Source organism: Anopheles aquasalis, chromosome 2 (assembly GCF_943734665.1).
Source record: "Anopheles aquasalis chromosome 2, idAnoAquaMG_Q_19, whole genome shotgun sequence".
NCBI classification, from domain to species: Eukaryota; Metazoa; Arthropoda; class Insecta; order Diptera; family Culicidae; genus Anopheles; species Anopheles aquasalis.
Window position 1 is genome coordinate 51,208,123 of NC_064877.1, and position 11,221 is coordinate 51,219,343.

General features: G+C 38.4%; 1 protein-coding gene across 1 annotated transcript; it reads right to left on the bottom strand.

Annotated features, from left to right (window-relative positions):
* Positions 1 to 365: 365 nt before the first annotated feature.
* Positions 366 to 5,700, bottom strand: LOC126571551 (uncharacterized). The gene is made up of 3 exons (XM_050230157.1): positions 5,560 to 5,700; positions 3,362 to 3,509; positions 366 to 1,422 (listed from the first exon to the last, which is right to left on the bottom strand). The coding sequence occupies exons 2-3, from the start codon at positions 3,507 to 3,509 to the stop codon at positions 860 to 862; spliced, it is 711 nt and encodes a 236-aa protein (XP_050086114.1). The 5' UTR covers positions 5,560 to 5,700; the 3' UTR covers positions 366 to 859.
* Between the last annotated feature and the right edge of the window lie 5,521 nt (positions 5,701 to 11,221).

Here is an 11,221-nt window from a genome sequence, read left to right on the forward strand (position 1 = left end):
CGAATTACACTGAACTTTTATCGACTTTTGTGGGGAAAATAGGATCTTTTTTCCGAAAAAAAAGATTAAAAACGCTAGTAATGATCACTCACTATTAATGCAAACCACAAACAGGAAATATAGTGGGGCAAATCGCTTGCAAACAGCGTTTACACTAGGATTTATGCTCCGTGGACCTATAATCTTTTTTACACCGTGTAAACGGCAAATGTAAACTTTTTGGAATTACATTCTAAGTTTACGCTAGAGTTTACGCTTCATGTATCCCCGGCTTTAAAGTTTTGGCCCTGTGCCAAAAATCACGCATTCAGTGAGAGGGGTGCTAATAGTGGGTTTTTACCGTAAGAGTGTAAGTACTGATGAAATATTTCTTAAAAAGTCTATTTATTCAATAAATATACATTTTGAAAACATTGACAATGCAATGTAGAGTGTTATTTGCTGTAGTTGCCTTCGTTATGAGCTGTATGACTGGAATTAGAGTATCATGCACCGTGGCACAGAATTGCTATTTCGTCATCTAAATCAACCAATGGACAGATGCCTCAAATGCGATACTAATGAATGAGTCAAATGTTGCATTCTAAACTTGAAATCGAATCATGATTTCTATCTCATTCTTTTTGATTTTCAAATGATAAACTCAAACACATTATTTTTTATGTTGTTACAGAAGACCGTGGTAGCAGAGCACTACTGCTCTGAATGAGGAAAGAGAACATTATTCACGATTAGCAGTATTGGTAGCGGGAGGAATTCATATAAACGTATGTAGCGATGATCATTTCTCTTGCGAGCGAAACTATCGAAATATTCCGGCCAGTATTCTCAAGGCAGTGGTGTTGCAGTGACAATTGCTTCACAAAACGATACCGGGGTTAGTAGCAGCAACATAGTTCAATAGTTCCTCAGAATCTTCGCAAACGACTGGTTTTTCGTGATAGCAGGCAACATCATGCCAACCAATTCCATCGTTGTATACATTGTTCAAGATTGACAAACAGGATTCAGTCGTCTGATTGATATCAAACTCGGCATTGTCTGGCTGTGGAATCTTCTTATGACCCGATTTACTCCATGGGTTGTAACCCCATCCATTCGGGATCTGGTTAGTAGCGTGGATCTTCTCGCGGTTATTCGACCAGAACCAACCGTAAATATTTTTCGGCTCCAGATCCGGGCGTCCTTCGCAACCCTTAAAATCACACAGGCGACCGGCGGTCCAGATATAAGGCACATCGTTTTGTTGTATCAACCGGAAGATGAGATTATTCTCCTCCTGCGTTTCTAATGAAACTAGATCCATACAGTACTCGCGGCAAATGTTACGACCGTCCAACCAATCAACCCGCTTGTCTTTCAGTGCAGGCACGTGTGCGCTGTAGAAGTAGTTATGACCACGATAGTTGAATTCTTTTGGACCTATTGAGAATGTCAAGTAAATAATTGAACAAAAAGGAAAAAGAAAGTAAAAAACAAACAATAAAATCAAACGTAATAGGAACAAGAAATCGACAATCATAGATCATTAGGAATTTTTTTTAAAAAATCCATAAAAAAGGCTAAAGATCACCCAAACCCGTAATATTACGTGTCGCTGTTTTAAATGTCAGCATTGCTGCCACCAGCCACCATTCGTCGCGGCTTGTTGTTTCCTAAAAGCCAATCTTTGTAATCGTCGTGCACGCATGTTCCGCAAGTCACATGTTGCTATACCAAATCTTGTTTATGATACGGCGTTTTTCTTTCTTCTCCTAACCGATAGTAATCCTTGCAATCACTCTCACTCCGATGTTTTTCGAGCGAAGATGCAAAGTTCAAGAGCTTCATTAATTATTAATGAAGCACCATTTCCAGTTTTGCTCTTTGTCAAAAGTTGTTGGGCATCCTTATGTCCTACAGGTTTGGTGGCTTGTGGTTTAGATTTGATGTTTGCTGTTCCAACATCACGGGTGAAGCAACCTTCTCCGGATATCCGCTTCTAACACTTGCCACAATCGTCATATTCATATTCTTCAATAAAGGCCTACATAAAAACGCATGAAATGCTAAATGATCCTTTCCTTTTGTTCGGTTTTGTTGCTGATAAAGTCTTCCGGCTGCAACCAGGTTAAATTTTTAGTATTTAACTAATCACAATTGAAACATACAGCACACCCGCGCTTATTTACAAAAAAATCTTGTTAATTTTCCTCCGTTAGCAGCTTCCTCGTATGTTGATCTCTCTTGTTTGCAATCATAAGCCTTACCTACATTCAAATAATATTATGAGCACTTTCCATTTTCTTCGACAAAACTAGTCTCTGGCGTAATAAATAGGCCACCGATGAAACTTGATGCAATAATGGACACTTTTTCGGTGCCATTATCATCGTTCCCGGTACATATATTTGGTGCAATAAAAACGTACTGTGCCAGATGTAAATGTAGTTCACACAGCTAGGAATTGCCACACCATCGTCAATTATTAGTGCTGGGCACAGTCGGGATGGCGAAACATGGCAAATGTGGCCAAAGCGGGTTCAATATGGGGTCGCAAGTTCCTTTCCAGCGACAGCATTGAGAAATCGTGCTTATTAACACCGATATATAAAGGTCGAAAGGTACCACTGACGCGTGGACAAGTGTGCAATCTGCTGTGAGATCGAAGAAATCCACCAACGGTTGGACAGTTGTTTTCTCTGCTGCACAAATACTTTGAATTTACAGAATGACGATTGATTACACATACAAAATCAAAGGCCAAACTAGTCTGGTCTACGTTTGGCAGAGCTACTGACAAAGCAGATGAACATTTGTAACGAATTTCTTCCCTTGTACAGCGATAATGTATTAATAATTTCATTAATTTCAACTCAAACATGAGATGCCGATGCCTGTTAAATATCTAAAACCACATTTCAGCGTATCACAATTGGTTACAACTACATCAATTTTGGTTTTGGGTTTCTTATTAAATTCGCATCTGCGTACTGTTCTCTGTTCGCTCAAGGTTCTTTCGTTCATGCTCATGCACCAGTACAGAAGAGTGTAAAATTTATGCGTGACTGAAGTTTAAATTTTCCGAATTTACGGGTAACGGGTTTTTCTTCACTTGGCCTAAGTCGATCTAAAGATGCTCTTTAACCTGTGCCACAAAATAACTTCTATGCCTAAGTGAGCTGGTCGATTTAAGCGACGAACCCGAATGATTTAGGCGAGGAACATTACTTTTGCCTTTTAATTTAATATTTTTGGATTTCAGTCACTAATGTTAAATTGTTATTGAAAGAAGGTCTAGATTTGGCTATCAATAATTTAAAATGTTGACATGTAACAGCCTCTCAAAATATACTACTCTCTTTATACTCTTTATACTTACGTGATGCACATTTTTCCGGTACTGGTAGAGACAGAAATCGACCGGGTTTTTGAAGTGGTTGGTTCGACTTTACTTCATTGATGGCAGGTTTTGGTTCGGCAAAACATACGGCGATCAAAGATGCCATCAAAAGTAGCAGGATTTTCATCTAAATAAAAAAGAAGATTATTATCATCCATACCAAGTCATACATCGCCGTAAACATGGTAGAGTTATCATGATTAATTTTATAGGTCTGTGCAACGCAGCTCTTATAGGGCATCTTCAGTACTTGTCGCTGATGGAAACTATTTGAAGGCCGGAATTATATGAAACTTCTTATCCGGTGGTCTACGATAAGTATTGATGTATCAACACTTCATCTCTTTAACCTTTTTAAATGGTAGCCTTTGCGAACAATGAGAATTTATAAAACCATCTTAAAATAAAATAATGTAAAAGGTAAAACATATTTCTACTTATAAAGTACGCCAGTCTTAAACAATCTATGGAGTAAAATTATCAGGATTATCGGTTCATCATAAACATGAGCCATTGTTTCAGCAAATGTTAACTTGATTAACAAGTTAATTAATTAAAATTAATTATTTTAAATTTCGAGCGATCAAATGCAGTGATGCAATGCAGCGATCACGCAGTGTGCACCATTACAATAGACTGTGTGTAGTACAAGCTACAGCTAAAATGGTTAAGAAAAAAAAGGTACAATTCACACAAATTCAAATGGTAAAATTAAATGAATTACATATACAACAACCAGCTATTTTGATGGAAAGACATACTCAAAGTGTTTGTTAAGCTATCAATATCGAGACCCATGGATAACTTTTACTGTGCGCCGTCAAACGCAAAATTGCGAAAATATTCACAGGTGTTAAATCCATCCACCGGATCTCTTGGGAACGTTTCGTGTATCAAATCACAATGTGTATGGAGGGTTACCATACATTCCGAATCTCGTTTTGCATTACATCACTCCACTCCGTTACCACCATCGATCAGTGGTTGGGTTGCATCTATTCCTTTGTCATGCAAACTGTTCAGTAACGTAATTGTATGCTGTTGTCGCAGTATTGTTCTTTGCTGTTGTTTCAACAGATGTACGATCTTCTTTGTAAAGATAGGGATACAACCACATACATGATTGGAGGTGTGCACATCGCTATGAACCTGTAAACCGCACCAAGATCACTTGATGGCTATATCTTTGAAGAATCAATTTGAAACATTTTAAATTTTGCTTAACTTTTACGATCGATGTTACCCAAACAACATTAAGACACCATAGAGTCTAACAATGGTTGTAGTTCCATTATTTTTGCGACCATAAGGAACAATAGCAATTTCTGAAACGACACTGAACTAACAGTGCATCAAGCAGCACAAATAATGGAATAACGATTACATTCAAACATACGGCTCGTCCGTCCTTATATATGTAAAAAAAAAAAAAAAAAAAAACGATTACATTCGAGCGAAGAACCAACCAACAATGTGCGAGTTTACTTCCTAGTTCACCTAAAGTGCTATTGCAAACAGTGATCAGATATTGGGAAGAATGAATGTAAAAATTATAATTAAAAAATCATTAACTGTTGCGATAGATGTCCTCTTTTATGTGTGAAAATTGCTGATTTATACAAGATGATGTCAACATCAATCGAGAATAGAAGTCGAGATTTTTGATATTTTCATATTTCGACGAAATTTGAAACGGGTATCAAGAGACTCAAGTGTAACAAGCATAAGCATACCGCACTAATCCGACAAATCGGTCTTTTTCTTTTCAGGATTATTAAACAGATTATAAAATAATTTTCACATGCTGGCAAGCTTAAATTATGTGTAGCTATTTACGCATATCATATCCATTGTGGCGAAATATCGAAAGATGGACGCTTTATTTATTAGACAGTATAACACATCCTAGTGTCTGGCACACATTGTCCATAGAGAGCCATCGCCAAATTCCATCTCAACCGTTAACACACACTTTCAGTACACAATCGTACAGTAAACCATCCATTGTTGGAATACAGATGAAGCACACAAAATAGCTTTTATCATATTAACCAATTGAACCAGAGCCAATAACGATCACTTTAACTGCACTAAACATAAAGTACAAACTGTTGCTATATCAAACCGAACACTTTCTTTTGCTTGGCGACCAATACGTAACACTTATGCATCCTTACCTTTAACGCACTGCTTCTCTATTCGCTTTGATGTTTGGCTGAAGATGCTCCAAGGCTGTCGACGCGGCGACCAGTTGACTCTTTTTATCTAGATCGCTGAAGCCCCGAACGAAAACAAAAGTTAAGTCCACAGATTGTTGAGATTTTATAGCTGAAAGGCTCATGCGACCGATAAACCAACACTCTATCACGAGTTCGAAACTACACATACGAGCGTAAAGGGTTAATGTTAACGGGTTTAAAGGGGGTTATAGGGGGTTCAGAAGGAGGACGAGAGGGGGGGGGGGGGGTTAAGGGGTGAATTGCTAACCGGTGCTCCAACCGGATGAAAAAGTCGCCATAGTAGTAGTAGTGTAGAGCCATAGTTTGAGCCCGATTTGGGAACCACTTGAGAGTGTGCGAAAAAGGGGGGACTTCGAATCTTACGCACGGTAGATCCGTCATCTTAGCGGCTTCAAAAGCAGTTGGATTTCGACGTGTCTGGAGACCATTCACCCGACCTTACCCCTTCCCTTATATTATGCTTGTTTCAGCGTGTTTGTAACATGCGACATGATCTACCACGTGTGCATAGCTCCCGCTTGTTCACCTTAAAAACAATGTTCCTGTTCGTTGAAGATGAGCATGATCTACTGTAAGGCCGCAAGCCTCTACTGCTTTTCAAAAGCGTTGGTTTGTGCATACTAAGGTGTGCTTTTGTGAAGTTTGTGAATCTTCGCCAACTTATTCGATGATAGCTTCTGGTGCGTTTGAAATTCATCCACGACCCTGCGATGTTTCAGAGAGAAAAAAATTAAGGGCCAACCTGCCGACAGTATGAAAGGACGTTAGAAAATGTTGCGCTTGACAACATGATCCTATCATGAGAACAAAAATTGAGCCCGGGAAATTTGCAACCGGATATGTGTACCGGATGATGAATGAAGTTGCTTTCTGAAATGTAAAGCAATCAAATATTATCTTGTTTCTCGTGCCAGCATCGCGAAGTTTCTCCGTATCGTGTTAATTCACAATTAGCATGCAAAACGCATCACGGACAATTGATAGAAGACGCATGCTCCGGTTCGATAGTGACACATGAAAACCAATCTCATGCACACACCTCACGATTCAGTATTGTTTGCCATTATTATAAGCATTCATTACGTAGCAAGTCGAATGGTTCCAATTCCATACGGAGTTACAGATATAAATTCTTCGATTCGGCATCACTCTGAAATTGATTGAGAACTTCACATTAATCTGACAATTGTAAGGTCCTCTTACTATAATCAATAATTAACACACATTTTAAGCAATTTTTCAGCAATTATTGCTATTCATAATGTCATTTAACTATAATTAGATACACTTAAAATCTCCATTCGACGATTATCGATTGATATTAACCCATCCATGACACTGTTCCAGTCCGCACTATAAAACATCCAAATCCAACGATCATGAAATGGTCTTCACAATGAGCGAAGCACGTTCGATGCGAACAAAGTTATTCATTAGACAGCAAATGACGGTTGTGTGAGTGCGATTCATGGTGCACTCAAAATGGTGTCATCACTACGGTATGCTTTTTGTCGATTAGCTGTTCCTCATTTGTACCGATCGATTTGTTTTTAATTAACGGCGGCCACACTATACGACTGCTTGGAATTCATCACGTGTTCTAAACCAAACCACGATTCTCAAATGCATTACGATGGAAGCGAACACCGCAGTCACGACCTGCATCTATCATAAATTATCACATTTCTAGTAAACTTGGTTTCGGAAGGTAATATTTTGCACAGAAGCATTAACGTTAAAGAGTATTAATATTTTTCATCTTGAATGGGAGCGTATACAAGAAAAGTGATATTGAAGTGATCTTACTTTAACACATTTGTGCTTGGCTGCTGGGTCAGTTGCTAAAATATTAGAAACTAGTGAATCGCCAAACTGGTGTGAAAAGGAAAACAAGCGAAATGAAAGGTTTGTGATATAAGCTAAAAGCGACGATAAAAAGTGGTGACGATCGAGTGGTGACACGGGGTAGCTGTTACCTATCCGATGGTATTGAAGATCCAATGTCATACAGCGACATTTTGCGTAAATGATGCGTCATCCAGTCATGAGAACTGTTTGTATAGAACCGTGTGTTTTTACAACCATCCAATGACTCAATCTGACTGTAAGTCGAAGCCGGTATCATTCTTAATACCAAACCCGTTTGATTGTCAGCTGGCGCGAGGAAAGTGATTCCTTCACTACAAATTCAGTTACAGGCGAAAGGACATTAGCAATTGTCTATAGTCCAATCACTGATTGTAATCTTGAACGCATCTTCCATTTTTTTCCAACATTTAGTAAAATCGTTAATCTAACTTTAACCTTGTGCTACCGAGCAAAATATTACTTATCCATTAAAGGTTAGTAGTGAAACAAGACGAGGACGACCTTAAACATCTTGGCAGACTGTACCCAAAGTTCGTGCGTAATTGCAGTAACATGTCATCAATTATCGGTGAGGTCAATGTTAAAACATGCTAGTGAGAAGAAGGATCTTACTACGAGCGCGTCAAAAGCATGAGCAACATGCTTGTTTATGCTTTTAATAACATGCCGATTCTTCATGCCTCCTGGAAACACTCATTGCTGTTTTCCTCAGGCATCTTCTCTTCTCACATGCAAGCGTTTTATGCTATCCTTTGCAGAGTACGGGATTAAATATCTTTATTTTCTTCTTAATTTGAAACTCTACCCTTCATTCATATGCATACAAAACAAGATACTTTGTGCAGATTATTGTGCGACAGAAAAGGTCAGAAGAATCTTAAATTATGCCGGGTTCAACACTAATCTGATAAAAAAATAAGGAATCGACAAAAAACATACAATAAGATAATCTTCTATTACATTTCCAGAGAACATGTCTAACCGGATTTCACGGCGTGAGATCCTTGTCACTTCTCGCTTGCTGGAGAAACGAACACCTGTCCATGGCATGGTACATGGCAAATAGAATATACGCAGAATGTTTAAAATTTCCATTTTTAATAGCAATGGCGAATTAATATGAAGCTATCCCACATTAGTGAATTGTGAACTAGCATCTACCAGAGGTAAAAGACACAATTATATTAGTGTACACTGATTACTTTTCAAGATTGTTTCTATAGATGGCATACCACAAATGAAAGAGATCATATCAAATTATTATATGATATTAATTTACTATCATTATTTTGTTATTAACAGATTATGTTTTTCTAATAAAGCTTTAACTGTGACCAAGAGCAACAATAGAGGGAAATAGCAGCCAAGGCATGCAAAGATATGAAGCCAAGTTGGTGTTTATTAAATCATCATGATTTATTCGTCGGTAGTTATAAAAAACTTTTTATGGCAGCAATTCGACCACGACGACAAGTGATTGCGTATTTCTACACTCAATAAGCACATGCGCAAGTGTTTCAACCTATGGTGATATGATTTATAATAGGAACCACAAATGCACCCAGACGAACTCACCCACCTTACTATACTGATCCTAAAACGGTGGTGTACCAATCAATCAATCAATAAAGACTTGAGATGTTTGCTGTTAGCCGTGCCTGCCTCTTCTGTACTGGTAATTCTACAAACAACTATTACGCAACCAAAAATACCTGCGTCTCTTGATCGACGCCTAGACGAAAGAGCATGCATATCCGAGGTTCCTTCGCCCTACGCGCAAGCATTTTTAGAGTGTATGAGCACTACGGAAGATCCGTAAACTTGATCCAAGGAGATGCCGTCTGTGTTGAAAGAAGTTGTTGGTATTTGCTTCAACAATAGCATTGGTCACGTTAATCGTGAGATTGAGAGAGTTGACACAATCGGAGAGTGAGGGAACAATTAACGGAACTTTAATTCTCCTAATCAAATTTGGCGAAAGTGAAAAGAGTTCCATAGTATTGTCGCCAATGTTACACGCACTAATTCCACAGGAATGCCAACAAACGTGTACTGAAGAGTTAAAAGACTATGAAACACTTTCAATTTTTGCAATCAAGGCATTTTTAAAAATTGCAGTACTTTTTATATTTTGATGAGAATTGAAATTATAAAAAAGTAGTAAGTTGCGTTAGGGGGAACATTCTTTAGGATGGCCCTGTGATCAATCTTTCCTTTTTGAATATCTTAACCATTTTTATCACATAAAAGACAAATCTTTAATCACTCCAGGAATCGAAATGCCATCGCACGGAAAATCATGAACACAACCTTTGTTGGTCAATAATTTAACCATAAAAAACGTTCCGTGTAGATAAAGGTAGCCATAAAAAAGATAGGCGTCCTAAATGCCGATCGCTCCAAACTTACATTGAAATATGTTTAAACTGGTCAGCACCACACAAATATAAAGGATCGATATCTTTCTTCGCAGCCGACTATACCTTTACCTCAAATGGGGAGGAGTTTGGCGGAGAAGGGTGGCCTAAACTAACCTTGACTCATTTTCGGAACAATCGTCGCTGTGGGCTTCTCTTACGTCGCTTCTCTTACGTTACGATCAATGCGGAGATCCGGAGCCAGATGAGTTGCTGCAGAACCTGTATAACACGGACGCAGACACCAATCGCTAGTTACCATTGCGAGATGAGAGCCATCCTAAGGCTAACAAAGCCCCCCAAAATTGGGATGCCCACCTCGATTTTTTGGAGCTGTTCGACTACGAATTCATTTTCTTATCGGCAGCATTAACCTGCAAGCCGGTTCAACTATGTTAGTGATCAAGCATAATCATGCCATAACCGTATTTATGTTTTTGAAATCGTAATGTTAGCCTATCTTAGGCAAGCCGAGCGTATATAGTAGATAATTGTTTAATCTAAGGTAGGATAGACCTAAACAAAAAAATGTGTATGGAGATAGTATATGTTGTAATGGTGGATGATTTCGTTCAAATCGTTCTACAAAAAGTGTTAAAATATTGTATGCGCTCGGTAACAGCATAAAGTTACTCCCTTACCTCTATCATTAACTGTGTTTCATAAGTCATAATTGGCACTAATCTTGTTTCTTACTTACTTTTGCCATAAATTTACAAAACAAAGACAAATACGACTTAAAAAAAAGTTCGAAGTGGTCGTTCATGGGTCTCTCTTGAAATTGCTACTAATGAAAACGACCGCCAAGTGCAACTTTGCGAAAGCCGTAACTCCATCTTCATTCCTGCCAAAGTGGCGACCTTTACAAAAACGACAACTATTACCCAGTAACTTTAGGAAACCGCACTCTACCCGTCAGATTGAACTTTCCTCTCTTGCCCTTTCCATTTCCCGAACATCTCTTCAAACAGGTTATCGTAACCTCTGGAACGATTTCAGAACAACCAGCCTAACAAGGCGCAGCGTGGGGAATGAGGCGTTGCTGATCACAAGTGGAAAGCATAAATGATGCCTTGTCTGTAGACGATGATCAGCAAGCACGATGCCACAAAAAGTTCAACAAAAAAAAAGTTCATGAAGTTCATTACCATCACCGTATAACTATTTTGGGGATTTCAATGTCAAAATTTTTCAACAATGAAAAATGCTTTAAGAGTTCTCATTTTTCTCATTTCGTTTTCGTGAGGGCTCATATAGTAACTAAAAAAAACATATTTGTGTAACTTTTGAAATAATTTCGTAACTACCATCAA